General features: G+C 41.4%; 1 protein-coding gene across 2 annotated transcripts in view; it reads right to left on the bottom strand.

Moving 5' to 3' along the window:
- The window catches only part of FIS1 (fission, mitochondrial 1), an 88,285-nt gene that overhangs the window by 49,349 nt on the left and 19,650 nt on the right, over positions 1-19,286 (bottom strand). For both annotated transcript variants that reach the window (XM_029580348.1, XM_029580349.1), the window contains exon 2: positions 1,377-1,509. In XM_029580348.1, the coding sequence (XP_029436208.1) occupies positions 1,377-1,509 (133 nt within the window). The remainder of the gene's footprint in view (positions 1-1,376; positions 1,510-19,286) is intronic.

Below are 19,286 nucleotides of genomic sequence, written 5' to 3'. Positions count from 1 at the left end.
AAGGGTCTTGTAAATAATTCGTGAGTGAATGGGAAGCCAATGGAGATTAATGAGGGTGGGAGTAATATGGTCTTTCTTATTGGCATTGGTTAGGATGCGTGCAGTGGCGTTTTGAAGGAGTTGTAGAGGTTTGACGTGGGTAGCAGGGAGACCAAGTAGGAGTGCATTACAGTAATCAATTTTTGAGAAAATTATAGATTGAAGTACTGTGCGGAAATCAGAGAAGTAGAGAAGAGGTTTGAGGGACTTATCTGAGGGACTTATCTGAGGGACTTATCTGAGGGACTTATCTGAGGGACTTATCTGAGGGACCACAGAAATCACCTCAAGAATTCTCAACTGGGGGATGGACAATTTGGTATCACTGCAGAAGAGTGGGGCGAATTAATCTTCCTTTTATTTCTTTTTCCAAAATCTACAGCAATCCCTAGTAGGGAAATGCACATCCACCATCTACTGGAGACGGAGAATACTGGCAGGCTGATGTCGCTGCAGGAGTATCTATACTCCGACATCAGTTTGCTCTATCTCCATCTGCAGGCAGAGGTGCATAACCCACTGGTCTTGAACCCATCTGTCTAGGTGCTAGGAAACTGTTGGAACCACCCTGAAACACCCATTCCGCCCTATATTTGTCACACGCAGCGGTATATATGCGTGTACTTCGTGGTTTTTAAAATCCACATTGTGAGTATGTGGGCATTTTTGTGAGAGCAATGCTTTTAAAATCCACCTCTTAATGCGTGTACTTTCAGTGCCTATTTGAAAAATATGTGCACATATATTTTACACTTGAAAGTAAAGTAGGACTTACTTGCATAAGTCAGCCAATTTTAAAACATGCACATGTAAATGAAATTAACCAATTTACCAATTAGTCTACTAGTTTGTCCAATCCTTCTATAGGTCATCAAGACCTTCCTGGTTCTTCAGCCTTAACTACCTTCCAAGGTCACTCAGTCAGTATTACACAATAAACATTTAATTTCACTTACACCAGATAATAAGCAGGTGTAAATGTAATTAAGTTAAATTGACAAATGCATGCGTCTTTTAAAATAGCAACATGTGCAAGTGTTGGCCCCACCCCAGAATGCCCCAGACTGCTCTTTTATGCACATATATGCGCATATTTTCGACTTTTATAAAACAGAGAATACGGAAGTAGTAGCTACTTATGTGCATATATGCTAATTTTTATGCACAACATTCTGAAAATTCATCCCACTGTGCGTGGCCTTTACTCCCTTGGTCTCAGTTTTATTTATAGCCCACACTATCAGCCATCCCCCATGCAGTAAATCCATTTTCTACTGCTGCTGAGCCTCCCATGCTCCCCCTCCCTTCCAAGCTGTCAGCAAGGTTGTGTCCCTCACCTTCTAGTAGGAGGATTCCTTTCCGGATATCATCACCGTACTTGCTGCGGATCAGGCACCAGGCATATTCAAACTGGGTGCTCTTAGAGACAGTGCCTTTGCCAACCTCAGCGTTGTATTTCTTTTCAAACTTCTGCCAAAGAAAGTAGAGGAGACAAAAGATGGTAAGATTTGGTGAATTCAGGAGTGAAGACGCTCCTGGGAGTCATCACTATAACAATCAGGAGAAAAGAAAACCATGGGAGTAAAAGGGATAATGAAGGAAATTAAAACAAAAGATGATAAGGGAAGCTCAGAGACAATGTGAGGAAACAATTCTTTACTGAGAGGCTAGGGGCTACCTGGAAGCACCTACTAGCACAGGTGAGAGCAACCAAACTAGCAAGAGACCTCAAGCCTACTTGGGGTACAAGAGGAAGGGTAAGGACCAAAGATCAAGCAGGGTCTGTGGCAATACTAAAGGCAGGGCCAACCAGGGCCTTATCTGCTGACAGGTAACATGCTGCGCTATGAACAAAAGCTAACATGCTGAGCAGAAGGTAGATCTCCTTCACAAATGCACAAAATAACAACTTGAGCACAGACCAAGTACGAAGCAGGATTCTTTTATACAATGCACAGAATCAAAGCCTAAGTAGGAGGCAGGTCTTTATAATGCACAGGCTCACAGCCCATGTACAAGGTGGGTCTCCCTTTATACAGCATCACCAAGTAAGTGAACAATGGGATTTGTAGTCTCTGCTATATCCACATACAAGCAGCGTACAGGGACCACAATGCCTTAGTTAAAAAAAAATAATTCAGAAATCCAGGGCAGTCTAAGGGATCTGTACCGAACCTAACTCACATTCCACACCTAATTTTACCACAAGGCTACACCATCTTGTGTGCCTGTGAACCCTATACTGCCCGATACTTTGCCTGTGGCGAACAATTGAGCTCTCTCACTGATAAACAAGAGGATCAATGTCCAACCTGATGAGACAATCACTACTTTAAACGGAAGAAAGCAAAAAAAAAACAAACAAAAAACAATGCACGTGCAAGACAGAGGGAACATGTGCCAAAGCAAGCGATGGAAAAGTACAGCAGGACCGGATTAGAAATAAATGCTCAGTGACTTCCAGAAGATACAGGTTGCACAACTCTCCAGTCAGGCCAAGCCAGCAAACAACACTAATTAGCTTGTGTGTAATAGCTCTCACTTGGCACAGATGGTTTCAAAGCAAAACTCTTCCCCTCACATGATTGTGTGGCAGAGAGCTTATTGGCCTTACAAAATACTGGTGGCTTTGCAGGCTGTGCCACAAATATAAGAATTAGCTAAAGCTGGCACTGACCATGACATTTCAAAACCTCACAGGCCCCCCTTCTACAGATGTTGTCATATCAGAAGAAAGAAGATCTTCAACACTCCTGTCCTATGAAGTCTTTGTGTGGCCTTAATGTTGAGGGAATAAAGAACCCAATTCAATGGGACTACCCTGACCACAATCGATGGAGGTTTATAAAGGGGATGGAAGAAGGTTGAACAGGAGAGAAAGTCAATTCTTAGAAACCAGAAATACTGCACATTATATAGTGAATGATCTTGTCACACTGTCAGAAGCACACACAACTCAAATACTGCACATTATATAGTGAATGATCTTGTCACACTATGTCAGAAGCACACACAACTCAAATACTGCACATTATATAGTGAATGATCTTGTCACACTATGTCAGAAGCACACACAACTCAAATACTGCACATTATATAGTGAATGATCTTGTCACACTATGTCAGAAGCACACACAACTCAAATACTGCACATTATATAGTGAATGATCTTGTCACACTATGTCAGAAGCACACACAACTCAAATACTGCACATTATATAGTGAATGATCTTGTCACACTATGTCAGAAGCACACACAACTCAAATCCTGCACATTATATAGTGAATGATCTTGTCACACTATGTCAGAAGCACACACAACTCAAATACTGCACATTATATAGTGAATGATCTTGTCACACTATGTCAGAAGCACACACAACTCAAATACTGCACATTATATAGTGAATGATCTTGTCACACTATGTCAGAAGCACACACAACTCAAATCCTGCACATTATATAGTGAATGATCTTGTCACACTATGTCAGAAGCACACACAACTCAAATACTGCACATTATATAGTGAATGATCTTGTCACACTGTCAGAAGCACACACAACTCAAATACTGCACATTATATAGTGAATGATCTTGTCACACTGTCAGAAGCACACACAAATCAAATTAGGCTATTATTTATTTGATTTCTATGTCGCCTTTCAGGCACTTTCAGAGTTAAAATTTGATTGAACAAAAATATGTGATTTGTAGACAGCAGATTAACCAGATCAGCCGTGAAACCTGAACTGTCCAAAGGGTTCTGCCATAAGAGAAAGATTTTCTCAAAGAGGAGACAAAGACAAAGGCTTCTCTTAGCAGCCATGTGTATACATCCTCATCCACAGCACAGGTAACCACAACCTGCACTTTTGATAAGGACATGCCACACTGGGTCAGAGCAGGGGACCATTAAACCCAGTATCCTGTTTCCAACAGTGGTCATTCCAGGTCACAAGTACCTGGCAGGATCCCAAACAGTAAATAAATCCCCTGCTACTATCATGCAATGATAAGTAGTAAATATTTCTTAAGTCTACTTTTTAAACCCAGCAATGCTAACTGTCTTCACCACATTCTCCGGTAATGAATTTCAAAGCTTAATTGTGCGCAGAGTGAAAAATATTTTCTCCGATTTGTTTTGAAAGTGCTACTTACTAACTGCATAGTGCCCCTAGTCTTGGTATTTTTTTTTGAAAGAGTAAATAACCAACTTACATTTACCAATTCTATTCCACTCATGATTTTAAGAACATAAGAAGTTGCCATACTTGGTCAGACCAGGGGTCCATCAAGCCCAGCATCCTGTTTCCAACAGTGGGCAATCCAGGCCATAAGAACCTGGCAAGTACCCAAAAACTAAGTCTATTCCATGTTACCATTGCTAATGTCAGTGGCTATTCTCTAAGTGAACTTAATAGCAGGTAATGGACTTCTCCTCCAAGTACTTTTCTAAACCTTTTTTAAAGCCATTTATACTAATAGCCCTAACCACATCTTCTGGCAACAAATTCCAGAGCTTAATTGTGCGTTAAGTGAAAAATAATGTTCTCTGATTTCTTTTAAATGTTCTACTTCACATTCACATTTACCCATTCTAGACCTCTAACATATCCCCCCTCAACTGTCTCCTCTAAACTGAACAGCCCTAACTAACCTCTTTAGCCTTTCCTAATAGGGGAGCTGTTCCAGACCCCTTATCATTTTGGTAGCCCTTCTCTGTTATCTTCTCCAGTGCAACTATATCTGTATAGAGAGGGGGCGACCAGAATTGTACACAGTATTCAAGGTGCGGTCTCACCATGGAGCGATACAGAGACATTATGACATTTTCCGTTTTATTCACCATTCCCTTTCTAATAATTCCCAACATTCTGTTTGCTTTTTTGACTGCTGCAGCACAGCAAGATGAAGATTTCAATGTGTTATCCACTATGACGCCTAGATCTCTTTCCTGGGTGGTAGCTGCTAATATGGAACCTAACATTGTGTAACTACAGCATGGGTTATTTTTCCCTACATGCATCACTTTGCACTTATCAAAATTAAATTTTACCTGCCATTTCAATGCCCAATCTTCCAGTCTTGCAAAATTATCCTGCAATTTATTACAATCAGCTTGAGATTTAACTACTCTGAATAAATTTTGTGTCATCTGCAAACTCGAAACCTAACTTGACAAATCCGTTTCCAGATTATTTATAAATATATTGAAAAGGACCAGACCGAGTACAGATCCCTGAGGCACTCCACTATTTACCTTTTCCACAGAGAAAATTGACCATTTAATCTTATTCTATGTTTCCTGTCTTTTAACCAGTTTGTAATCCACGAAAGGACATCACCTCCTATCTTATGACTTTTTAGTTTTCTTAGAAGCCTCTCATGAGGGCCTTTGTCAAACGCCTTCTGAAAATACAAAAACACTACATCTACCGATTCACCTTTATCCAGGTTTCTTTCCCCTGGTTCACCTTTATCCAGGTTTCTTTCCACATGCAGGTTCCCCAGAGGCAGGCAGAGCTCCAGAGTTTCAATAAGGCGTGGATGAGACGATGGTGCAGGGAAGAGGGATTCCGTTTTGTAAGGAACTGGGGAAACCTTTGGGGAAGGGGGAGACTTTTTTTTTTGAAAGGATGGGCTCCACCTTAACCAGAGTGGAACCAAGCTGCTGGCACTAACTTTCAAAAAGGAGATAGAGCAGCTTTTAAACTAGAACAAGGGGGAAAACTGACAGTCACTCAGCAGTGCATGGTTCGGAGAAATGTATCCTTGAAGGATACTAATGAAAGAGGAGAGTTAGGGCATCCCAACAGAGAGGTTCCAATAAAAGCAAAACGTAGTTCATGTGCCTATCCCTAACAACAAGACTTAATATCGCACTTTCCCAGTGCTGGCAGAAATGAACGCCTACCTTTGGGTAGGCGCTAATTTCTGAAAGTAAAATGTGCGGCTTTGCTGCACATTTTGCTTTCTGTATCGCGTGGGAATGACTAATAGGGCCATCAACATGCATTTGCATGCTGCGGGCGCTATTAGTTTCGGGGGTGGGGGGGGGGGTTGGACGCACGTTTTTGACTGAATAAGAAGTAAAGTTAGCGCGTCGAAAACGTGCATCCAAATGCGGGTTAACAGTGCGCTCCACCAGAGCTCACTGTACTGTATCGGCCTGTTAGAGAGGCAACTCCGTTGAATGTTGCTTAATGATGTCACCCAGAAGTCATAGCTAATTCAGCCCAGCTTATTGACAGACTATGCACTCAGACTTTGCCTTATTCACGGCAACTAATATCCCTACCTTATAATTAATATTCCTATATCATAAACACAATTCATTAATGCCTTAAGTACATTGACTGGCATTTACGTTCTTTCGATTTAATCCCCTGCTTCTTTTCTATGCTCCAAGTTGTATTACTCCCTTGTTTTATTGTAACTGCATACCTTAGCCTTCTCTTGTTTAATGTTTTATTATTATTATTACTACGATTATTATTATTATTAAGATAAATATTAGTTTTTACCTTTTTTGTTACCTATCCACTTGTTAATTGTAAACCGACATGATGCGATATCTATTGTGAATGCCGGTATAGAAAAACTTAAAATAAAAATAAATAAATAAAAAACACTCCATCCAGTCTGCCCAGCAAGGTGTTTAGGGTTGTAACTAAAGTTTATAACTGCTACTCCATACAGGTTACCTCCACATCTTCTTGGAACCACAATGCAGTCTTTTCAATGCTGTTTTGGCTTAATCGCTGATGCATGCAAGTTACCCCTTAGCTTTATTACTACAGGGTAAGCAAGTTTTCTTACTGCAAATGGTGTTCTCCATAGACAGCAGAATGAATTAGCCATTACATGTGGATGATGTCATCCAACAATGCCAAGCGGACTCCTCTCTTTTAGCTCATAGAGTTTTTGCTCTACTGAGCATGTGCCCAGATTCCCATGTGGGTGTTGCCTTGTGAGTTCCACGGTCGATTTTAGAGCTAAGATTTTAGTTACATAGTCGACTCTCCAGGGAAATAGTGGGTATTTAGCATAGCTAATTTATCCTGCAGTTTACCGAAAACACTGCTTATGGTGAGCAACTTGCTTTCTCTGTTGAAAAGCAGGGCTGAATACCATGACATGAGGGATGACCCAAGCTGAAGACTGCAGTAGAACACTTACTTAATAACAATAATAAAGAGTAGACTCCTGGGTGAACAGACTACACAAACTGGTTATCCAAATTTACTGTCACTTTGTGATAGATTGTCCAGACAATAATGCAATGTGAAGATGTGCACTGATGACCAAGTTTCAGATTTGCAGATATCTTTGATTGACATGGCTCATAGATGAACCACAGATGCAGCCATGGCTCTCAATTGATGAGCCTTAGTCAAATCTGTAATCTGAAGGCCAGCAAATGTGTAAAAATGCATGATACAGTCTGCTAGTCAATTGGAAAATGTATGACTGGCATTTGCTATGCCCAGTTGATTAGAATCATAAGAGACGACTACTTGCAAGGCTTGCCGATGTGGCCAAATTTTCATTTGGTAGCAGGCCAGAGGTCTTACAGTGTAAGGAATGAATGGCTCTCACCTTTATGTGCATGTAGTCTTGGAAAGAATGTGGGTAACACAAAGGATTGATTTATACAAAAAGCTGCTAAGAAGTTTGGGTTGGTGCAGAGTACCATTCTATTGTGGAAGGATTGTATACAAGGAGAGTAATGAAGCAATGCCTGAGGCTCACTGACTCTTCAGGCTGACATGATCACAACAAGGAATACTACTTTCCATTTGAGAAACTTCAAAGAATCCTCACATGAGGATTGTGAGAAATTGGAAGAAGACCTTGCAAAACTGGGAGACTGGACATGCAAATGGAAAATGAAATTTACTGTGGACAAGTGCAAGGTGATGCATATAGGGAATAACAACCCATGCTGTAGTTACACGATGTTAGGTTCCACATTTTGAATTACCACCCAGGAAAGAGATCTACGTGTCATAGTAGAAGGCCAGATTCTCTAAGCTGTTTTCTCAAACACAGAATGGGAAAAAAGCCTTAGTGAATCAGGCCCTCAGTGTGCTATAGCGATCAAAAAAGCAAACAGAATGTTGGGAATTATCAGGAAGGAAATACTGAATAAAATGGAGAATGTCATAATGCCTCTGTATCGCTCCACGGTGACATTGCACCTTGAGTGCTGTGTGCAATTCTGATCGCCGCAGCTCAAAAAAGATATAGTTGCACTGGAGAAGGTACAGAGAAGGGCGATCAAAATGATAAAGGGGATGGAACGGCTCCTATGAGGAAAGGCTGAAGAGGTTAGGGCTGTTCAGACTGCAGAAGACACAGCTGAGGTGGGATATGATAGAGGTCTATAAGATCATGATGAATCGATTATTAACTCTTTCGGATACTAGAAGGATTAGGGGGCACTCCATGAAGTTAGCAAGTAGCCAATTTAAAATAAACAGGAGAAACTTTTCTCTCACTCGACGCACAATTAAGCTCTGGAATTCGTTGCCAGAGGATGTGGTTAGTGCAGTTAGTGTAGCTGGGTTTAAAAAAGGTTTTGATACATTCCTGATGAAGTCCATAAATTGCTGTTAATCAAGTAGATTAAGGGAATATCCATGCTATTACTGGCATTAGTAGCATGGGATCTATTTAATGTTTGAGTACTTGCCAGGTACTTGTAACCTGGATTGGCCACTGCTGGAAACAGGATGCTGGCCTTGATGGACCCTCGGTCTGACCCAGTATGGCAACTTCTTTTGTTCTTATGAAAAATGCCTTCCTTGTCCTTAGGCACCAAGGAAACAAAAACATGTTTTCATTAACTCTGCCACTTGGTCCAAGAGCTATTGTGCTCTCTAGCCAGACCAAAATAGTCTTCTTGAAAACCCTCTGGACTTTACAATATGTATTCAAGGGGAAGTTAGATATTAAGGGCACCACAAAGCAGATTGAATCTTGTGTCTCCAGTCAAAGGCCCTGCTCAAATACCTCAACAGGGAAATCACACTTGAAATAGGAGGTAAGGATGGAAGGAGTCAAGATGGCCGCGGCTTGAGGATGCCAAGTCAATACTGCTCCACTCTCTGTTTCCCCGGATCTTGTATTCCCTGCAAATTCCTTCAAGAATATCTCATAAGCGGAAGGACAAGGCGAGAGTCTACGCACCAGACTCACCCGGTCCTGTGGGACAGTGTTACATCACTGACTTTGCGATTCCTGGCTCTGTAGTGGGGGCATTGAGCACCGCTGCGGAAGAACCGAGAGGAGCGGTTCTCTCACCTGGCGAAATCACCTTAAGCCTGCCAGATCCCAGAGGACCGCTGTGCAGCTCTCCCCTCCACGTTCTCAATGGAGCTGGGCTTCCTGATGAAATTGCAGCTGGGCAAGCACAGTGTGGTGGTTCCGTTGACCAGGCGGTAGCTGGGACAGTCCCGCCATTCCTGATAGCTGGTCGAGAAACTCCAATGAGAGGGGTTGTTGGAGCAGGAGTTGATTCTCTGGAAACAGCGAGAGAAAGACCACGATAGGAGGAGGTAGGAGAAAACATCTTGGATTCCTTGGAGTTGAGAATCCGGAGATTACATTAGAATCCATTTGGGATCTAATGGCAGTTATGGCTCGTACCCTTAAAGTTCAGTCTCATAAATTGGGCAATTTTGAGAAGAAATTGGATTCAGTGGATAAAGAGCACACGCAGAAATTGCAAGATCATGCAAACCTTATACAAGATATATCTGGTAAATTAAATCACACTCAAGTGCTTAATACAACCCTTATGAAGGATTGCATAACATCACAAAGGAGACTTGAGTCTATAGAAAATTACCTTCGACATCTGAATGTTAGGATGGTTGGGGGGTCCAAGATGGCGCCTGCATAAGCACACGCAGACACCTCTGTTCCACGGTAAAATTTCTTCCTGAGCCTTTTCCATACTTTTTCCTGAGCTAAAATCTTTTCTACACCAAGATGCCACATACTAAAAGAAAGGCTCGGGTTTGTGAGTTACTTACTTCTACAATGACATCAAACAGAAGACAACCGTGGATTGAGGAGGTCTTTGCGAGGCCCGTTGCAGTGAGACCGGAGGGAGGGGATGCTTGCGTGCTCGACGAGAAGCAGAAGCTGACCGCAATGGCAGAGGAAACATCCCTCAGCCCCGGAGCACCTAGAACTCCCAGTCCACCGTCTGGGCCTCCAAAAAGACCGGAGGAATATTTTGGGAAACCATCTATCCCAGCCATCCCACTGACCCTACCGGCCCAGAGAGTTGGTAGCGGAACGCTAACCGACTCGGAGAGCCCAGGGCAGGGCTTCAAGGGCCGAGGAGTCAAGGATCAGAAGGGAAGGAACCCAGAAGCTGACGAGAGAGATCTCCTGGGAGGTAGGAGTGACAATTTCGGATACAAGTGAGATGTGTACGATGACTGTGCCAGAAAAAATAACTCTGCAAGAGGTATGGAAATTGCTATTAGGTATGGATAAATCTATTAAATCTATTACTACAATGTTAAAAGAACAGGTTAATAAAGTGCAAAGCCTTGAAAACAAGACAACTCTTATGGAAGTATCAATGACAGAAATGGAACAAGAAATAAAGAAAGTTAAAGAAATTCAAGTTAACTTGATTAAATCTGAAACCTTACATTCAAATAAAATGGAAGTGATGGAAAATGTCATGAGGAGATCTAACTTGAGGTTTCTGAATTTCCCTAAGTCTCGTTTTACACCACCTAAAGAATTGCTTAAAAGCTACTTCATAAAGATTCTGAAGTTTCAAGAGACTGCTATTCCAACTATTTCTAAAGTATATTACATATCATCGCCTAATGATCGAAAGGAAAAGGAACTTGCAAGGAATTGAGGAGGTGTCATCCTTAAACTTAAAAGAGTTATTGAAAAAAATCATCAGAGACTCCTATCACATCAAGAGCAACTTTATTGGTGACTTTTACATCAGAAAGAGACTCCGTACTTAGACTTTTCTTTCGTAATTCAGATCAGCAATTGCATGGTCAGCAAGTGCGGGTTTTTCCTGATGTTGTAAAAATAACTCAGGAGAGAAGGAAAAAAGTTCTTCTCATGAGAAACGAGGTTGTAACCAGAGGAGCAAAGTTTAATTTACGATTTCCTTGCAAGTGTATACTTGTATTTCAAAATACTAAATATATCTTCTCAGAACCATCACATCTCCGAGAATATCTGGACTCTCACTCCTAATTTGCTCTCCAGGGGAGGTTAGGTAATATAAAGAGATAGCAGCGGGTGTCTTATGCTAACCTAATATATAAATGGTTATTTCCTGTAATATCTGCTTAACATTTTTTACTCCCCTTTTTCCTATGATTTTCAGAGATGAAAAATTATTTTTTTTTTAAACATGATAATGTTTATTGACATGGATATTTTCCTTTCTTGATCTCTGTATTTTTCTGAGAACATTGTAATAAATGTCATTATTGTTGAAAATTCATTAAAAAGAAAATTAAAAAGAAAAAAAAAAAAAGGATGGTTAATTTTCCTAAAGTATTAGGAGAACCAGTTCTGGTGACTTTCAAGCGATATGTGATGGAGACCCTAAAGATACCAAGAGAGATGGTGCCGCCTGTAAAGAAAATACTTTTTCTGCCACCTAGAAAGAACAACCCCAAAATATCATCGGGGGAAACTAAGGATGAGCTTGGAAATTTAAGACAATATTTGAAAAATTCAAAAATGGAAGTCTCAGAAAGGGCGACTCTTTAGTTCCTTTTTCACAGAATCGGAAATGGGACAGTTGATGAAAGCGTATTTCAAAAATATTAATAATGTCTTTATGGGTGGGGTGGTAAAGGTTATCCAGACCTTTCGAGGTCTACTGAACAACGAAGAAAAATGTTTCTAGATATGCGCCCCGAGGTCTTGGCCAAGGGAGCGAGTTTCCTATTACGTTTTCCTTGTAAATGTTTTGTAAAAATCAGCTGGAAATACATATATTTCCTTTATGCCCGAACAACTGAGACTGTTCTTAGATAGGGGGGACATAGACCATGTTTAATCGGAGTAAAATAGAAAGCAGAGTGTTAAAAGACCATAATAGTTGTAATAGTATTGCCTTAAATTCTCCTTTGTTATTTCTTCTTTCCCCTCCCCCCTCAAATTTCCAATGAAAAACTATAGAGGAAATTTTCTAAAAGTATTATAGTCCAAGAAAGCAAATCGGTAATCGATCCAAGATGGCTGACAGCAACAAACACAAATGGTTGGATCGATATCAAAATAGACTTTATTGAATCTTGCCCAACTCTGGCCGAGTTTTGCTCGAAGAGCTGCCTCAGGGGCTTGAAAGCCACTTGAATGGGCTTAGATAAACTCAGAGCTCTTGTATAACATAGTCAGAGGAGTATTTCTCAGCAGCAGATGGTACTTACAATGATTAGTTTTTCAATGCTGATCTGGCACCGATGCCTTGATGGAGTCTTATCAGCTGAAATCCAGCTAAGAGCACTTACAAAACTTTGGTGCCAGTTAACATTTTAGGAGATAAAGCAAGAAAAATTATTATGTTGTTCCTTTATTTTGCTCAATTTGTTTTGTCTCTGTTTAAACATTTTTTTCTGTTTTGCTCTAGGCCCCCCCCCCCCTCCCTCCATTTTAGGTTTATTTGTATTCTCTTTTAATAGTTTTCCTGTATACTTGTGTTAATGTATTCTGCCTTGAGGCGACTGTTTTAATGTATTTCCGCCCTGGAGGCGACTGTTCAGTTCCTTGTAAACCGGTGCGATATGTATTCTTTACAGGAACATCGGTATATAAAAATTAAAAATAAATAAATAAATAAATAAATAAATCTCCTTTCAGGCCCTTTCACAGGGCAGAGAGAAGGCCCAGGCTTCAGTGGCTCCCTTCAAGACTGGGTCTGCCACATCAGCAGTGGGTCCTCTTGCGCCCAGGCCAATCTTTAGATGCCCAGACAAGCTAGCTCCTGGGAATTTCCCACGGGACATAAAAACAAGTGTCTTATGCAAAACGAGTTAAAAGTCGCAATCTAATTTCAAAGGTCCTTGTCAGATTCCTTCAAATCTGTAGATTCTGCTACAAACATTTTTTTTTTTTTTTTTACCAATATATGACAAGGATACAAGTAGAGCAAGAAAGAGACATGTTGGCACCAGACTTTAGTGAAAAATGTGCCCTTAGCCAAGCGCACAATAATTAAAACTGAAACGAGTGTAATAGTTAACAGCCCTGGGACACCTGATACCAGAACCCGATCATGAGACAGTCACTGGGCACAGAGAAATATTGACGCAGGGAGCTAAACTGTAAGCTTTTGGTGCCATCTTGTGGGTATTTCCTTCAAAGCCTCAAAACAAGAGGCTGTAAAACGGAACAGTGCCAAACTTATAAACTTTAATGAGCATGGGGCGAAAAACACAAAATAGACACCAACCTTTGTATCAGCAACACAGCCATTTGACAAGCCAAAAAAAACAAAACAACCCACTACATCTCCAATCAACTAGAATTATCTATGCACCATATGGGTAAACTTTTCAAACTAGTACCTCAAACCACCACTATATTACAGCAGGCCACAAAGCAGGAAAGTTTGTTAAGTCTTCATGGATAAAATCCAGACTATATGTTCCTCCTCTGATACTTCTCCCTCTACCTCAATTAACATAATCACCCTCTCTTCTTCCCTGACAGCCCCACTCTGTCTGACTTCAGAACCATCACCCCACAAGAAGTAGAGAAGATCCTCCAAGAATCAGTCAATCCATGAGCCTATTAGATCCAATTCCTCCCAGATTAATCTGCAGCCTAAAACAGGACCTAGCCCCATGGCTATCCACCATAATTAACGTCATTTCAAAGCTCCCTACCTTCAGAAGGGTTTCTTCAGAATCAAAACTATTCTGAAGAAACCAGGCTCTGATCTCAAAATAATGAATCACTTATCATCCTATTTCAAACCTCCTTTTCTATCCAAATTAGAAAAAGTCGTTTACTTCCAACTCAACCTCCTCAAAGAGGATATTTTGCATCCTCACCTATCCGGCTTCAGGGAATTCCACAGAACTGAATACAACAACATGCAGACCAAGAGGGTGACTCCATCCTAGTCTTATTAGATCTTTCTGCAGTCTTTGACACAGTCGATCACAGACTTCTGGGTCTGCATTTAGGAAATATTGGCATTGAAGGTACTACCCTGAAAAGATCTGAATCTTTTCTGTCCAACAAAACACAATCCATCTTGTGAGCCAACAAACCCTCACTTGTAGAGTGCCAGAGGGCTCTATTCTCTCCCTGATGCTTTTCAATATTTACATTCATCCAGTCATCTTATTTAGTCCTTCAAAATTGAATGTTACATATCTGTGTCCAAACTGGCAAAGGAAAAAGATTTGATTGGATCCTATCTCAATAACTGTATTATGACAGTAGCCTAATAGCTCCGAAATCACAAAATCAATCCCCTCCAAATCTGATTTCCTATGGCTAAGCCACAGGTCATCCTCTATCTCTACTTTATCTATCAGAAATCCCCTCCCCACTTCAGCCCAAAGAATCAGTATGAAGCTCTGGGATTTAACTCACCCAAAATCTCTCAATGCAATCCCACATCTCAAAAGGTAGTACACCTATACCAAATTCACCAACAACCTTGATCAATACAACCTAGCTACCATAATTCATGCACTAATCACCAGTCAAATTATTTTAACTCACTACTGAATGGCATTCTCAGTATAGTGTGAAATGCCTCCAACTAGTGGTTAGTGTAGCGGGTTGCAAATCAAGTAAGCCAGGGTTCAAATCCTGCTGCCGCTCCTTGTGACCTTGGATAAGTCATGTCATTCTATTGCCTCTGATTCAAACTTAGGGCCAGATTCATTAAGGCTTTTCTCCCATTTTCAGGCCGATGCAATTCCATGCACTCAGGCTAGCGCACAGCTTAACCAGCTGTTGGATGCGCGTTATAACCCCTGATGCAATAAGGGGATCAACACGTCCAAAACGCGCATGCAAAGCAGCGCATAGCTAATAGCGCTCATCACATATAAATGCCATGTTTATTTATTTTATTTATTTAGGTTTCTTCCATACCGGCATTCATGAACAGATCACATCATGCCGGTTTACATTTGAACAAGGGGTGCATAGAACAATAAAAACTATAAACTGGTGCATCAGGGTTGCAGTTACAATGAAACAAGGTAATAAAACTGGGAGAAGAAGAGGAGAGCAGTATAGGTTAACATAAGTTAATTATTTACATTGCCAGGAGGCTGCATTGTTTGGGTGGAACTGGAGGTGGTTAAGAGTTGTCTGGGAAGGCTTGCTTAAATAACCAAGTCTTCAATCTCTTCCGGAACGTTGGTAAGCAGGGTTCCTGGCGCAGATTCGTGGGGATGGAGTTCCAGAGTGAGGGCCCTGCAGTCGAGAAAGCCCGGTCTCTTGAAGTTGTGTGCCGGGTGGATTTTGTGTTCTGTACCTGGAGGGATCCTCTGTAGGCTTCTCTGGTTGGTCTGTGGGAGATATGTAGGCTAAATGGATATTGAAGGTCCAGAGCTGTAAGGTAATGGATGGACTTGTAGATGGTTCTGAAGTGAATGGGGAGCCAGTGAAGATTTTTTAAGATTGGTGTGATGTGGTCTCTTCTTTTGGAGTTTGTGAGAATTCCTGCAGCCGTGTTTTGCACCATCTGTAGGGGTTTGGTGTATGAAGATGGAAGGCCCAGAAGGATGGCATTGCAGTAATCTAATGTTGCGAAGATTATTGCTTGTAGAATAGTTCTAAAGTCCTATTAAAGTGTCCTCCAGACTTTTAAAGAGCTAAGTGTTTTATTTAATAATAACTGAGTGCATTGTATTGAAAAACAAAAAAAAACCCACAAAAAAAAAACCCCCACAAAAAAGTAGCCAGAAGCTAGAAATAAGCTAGGAGCAGTATATACCAAAGTAAAAAATTGAATAGTTCAGCTCAGTTACTCACCTTGGAAAGGTGTTGAGGTAGTGTGATTAGGTTTGAATAGGGAACAAAATTTGTTAATCAAGGGAGCTTTGAGTCACTCAGGCTGACTAACTAAAGTTAGACTGTTTGTATTTCCCAACCCTCCCCCACCCACCCCAAGCTCATCCCTTAATTTATAGGCAGGTGCCACTTGCACAAAAAAAAAAAAAAAAAAAACCATCAACAAAAACTTTATTGAGAATTCGATCAGACCCCAGTAGGCCACTACCAGACATATAGTGAATTCACTAATACATTTAAAGGAACTTAGACACATTCCTACTCCCATAGCAACCTAAAACTTAACTAGGAACTGATCAAAATTGAGATGAAGGCAGCAGTCCAGCAGCAAGAGGGGGGCTTCCCAGTCTTTTGCATCGAGTGTCACATGTATGATTTTTTACCCACCGGTGAGAAGTTGTACATGTGCATGCGATGCAAAGAGCTCCTGGCTCTCAGAGAACGAGTCCGATCTCTGGAGGCTAGAGTGGCAGACCTGGAGGAGCTGAGGGAGACAGAGAGGTATATAGATGAGACCTTCAGGGACATAGTAGTCAAGTCCCAACTTCAGACTGGCAGCCCTGGTGCTGCCTTGGAGGAAGAAGGTCTCATAATGGGAGAGCACCAACCAGGTGTAGCAGGAAAGGATCCTGTAGCAAGGACCTGCTCTCTAGGTGATGCATTGTCCTTTCGCACTGAGGATATCTCCCCAAGGCCTACTGCCCAGGAGGGAAGGGTTAGGTCGGCCGTCATAGTTGGTGATTCGATTATTAGGAATGTAGATAGTGGGTGGCAGGTGGGCGTGAGGATCGCCTGGTAACATGCCTACCTGGTGCGAAGGTGGCGGACCTCACGCGTCACCTAGATAGGATTTTAGACAGTGCTGGGGAGGAGCCGGCTGTCGTGGTACACGTGGGCACCAACGACATAGGAAAATGTGGGAGGGAGGTTCTGGAAGCCAAATTTAGGCTCTTAGGTAGAAAGATTAAATCCAGAACCTCCAGGGTAGCATTCTCTGAAATGCTCCCTGTTCCACACGCAGGTCACCAGAGGCAGGCAGAGCTCCGGAGTCTCAATGCGTGGATGAGACGATGGTGCAAGGAAGAGGGATTCAGTTTTGTTAGGAACTGGGGAACCTTTTGGGGAAGGGGGAGTCTCTTCCGAAGGGATGGGCTCCACCTTAACCAGGGTGGAACCAGACTGCTGGCGCTAACCTTTAAAAAGGAGATAGAGCAGCTTTTAAACTAGAACAAAGGGGAAAGCCGACAGTCGCTCAGCAGCGCATGGTTCGGAGAGAGGTATCTTTAAAGGATACTAATGATACATTAGAATTAGGGCATCCCGACAGTGAGGTTCCAATAATTAGAAAAGTAGTCCAAGTGCCTGTAACTAAAAACTCACCTGAGCTAAAAAATTCTAACTTATCCCTATCAATTAAAAAGCAGTATAAAAATACAAACAAAAAACAAACTTTGAAATGTTGTATGCTAATGCCAGAAGTCTAAGAAGTAAGATGGGAGAATTAGAATGTATAGCAGTAAATGATGACATAGACTTAATTGGCATCTCAGAGACATGGTGGAAAGAGGATAACCAATGGGACAGTGCTATACCGGGGTACAAATTATATCGCAATGACAGAGAGGAGCAGTCGGGAGGATGTGGGGCGCTTTACATCCGGGATGGCATAGAGTCCAACAGGATAAACATCCTGCATGAGACTAAATACAAAATTGAATCTTTATGGGTAGAAATCCCTTGTGTGTCAGGGAAGACTACAGTGATAGGGGTATACTACCGTCCACCTGGTCAAGATAGTGAGATGGACAGTGAAATGCTAAGAGAAATTAGGGAAGCTAACCAAATTGGTAGTGCAGTAATAATGGGAGACTTCAATTACCCCAATATAGACTGGGTAAATGTATCATCGGGTCACGCTAGAGAGATAACGTTCCTGGATGGAATAAATGATAGCTTTATGGAGCAATTGGTTCAGGAACAGACGAGAGAGGGAGCAATTTTAGATCTAATTCTCAGTGGAGCACAGGACTTGGTGAGAGAGGTAACGGTGGTGGGGCCGCTTGGCAATAGTGATCATAATATGATCAAATTTGATTTAATGACTGGAAAAGGAACAGTGTGCAAATCCAAGGCTCTCGTGCTAAACTTTCAAAAGGGAAACTTTGATAAAATGAGAAAAATTGTTAGAAAAAAACTGAAAGGAGCAGCTACAAAAGTAAAAAATGTCCAAGAGGCGTGGTCATTGTTAAAAAATACCATTCTAGAAGCACAGTCCAGATGTATTCCACACATTAAGAAAGGTGGAAAGAAGGCAAAACGATTACCGGCATGGTTAAAAGGGGAGGTGAAAGAAGCTATTTTAGCCAAAAGATCTTCATTCAAAAATGGAAGAAGGATCCAACAGAAGAAAATAGGATAAAGCATAAACATTGGCAAGTTAAATGTAAGACATTGATAAGACAGGCTAAGAGAGAATTTGAAAAGAAGTTGGCTGTAGAGGCAAAAACTCACAGTAAAAACTTTTTTAAATATATCCGAAGCAGAAAGCCTGTGAGGGAGTCAGTTGGACCGTTAGATGATCGAGGGGTTAAAGGGGCACTTAGAGAAGATAAGGCCATCGCGGAAAGATTAAATGATTTCTTTGCTTCGGTGTTTACTGAAGAGGATGTGGGGAGGTACCCGTAATGGAGAAGGTTTTCATGGGTAATGATTCAGATGGACTGAATCAAATCACGGTGAACCTAGAAGATGTGGTAGGCCTGATTGACAAACTGAAGAGTAGTAAATCACCTGGACCGGATGGTATACACCCCAGAGTTCTGAAGGAACTAAAAAATGAAATTTCAGACCTATTAGTAAAAATTTGTAACTTATCATTAAAATCATCCATTGTACCTGAAGATTGGAGGATAGCAAATGTAACCCCAATATTTAAAAAGGGCTCCAGGGGCGATCCGGGAAACTACAGACCGGTTAGCCTGACTTCAGTGCCAGGAAAAATAGTGGAAAGTGTTCTAAACATCAAAATCACAGAACATATAGAAAGACATGGTTTAATGGAACAAAGTCAGCATGGCTTTACCCAGGGCAAGTCTTGCCTCACAAATCTGCTTCACTTTTTTGAAGGAGTTAGTAAACATGTGGATAAAGGTGAACCGGTAGATATAGTATACTTGGATTTTCAGAAGGCGTTTGA

Source organism: Rhinatrema bivittatum, chromosome 16 (assembly GCF_901001135.1).
Source record: "Rhinatrema bivittatum chromosome 16, aRhiBiv1.1, whole genome shotgun sequence".
Taxonomy (NCBI): Eukaryota; Metazoa; Chordata; class Amphibia; order Gymnophiona; family Rhinatrematidae; genus Rhinatrema; species Rhinatrema bivittatum.
The sequence above is the reverse complement of the archived record's forward strand: the minus strand, read 5'-3'. Positions and strand labels throughout refer to the sequence as shown.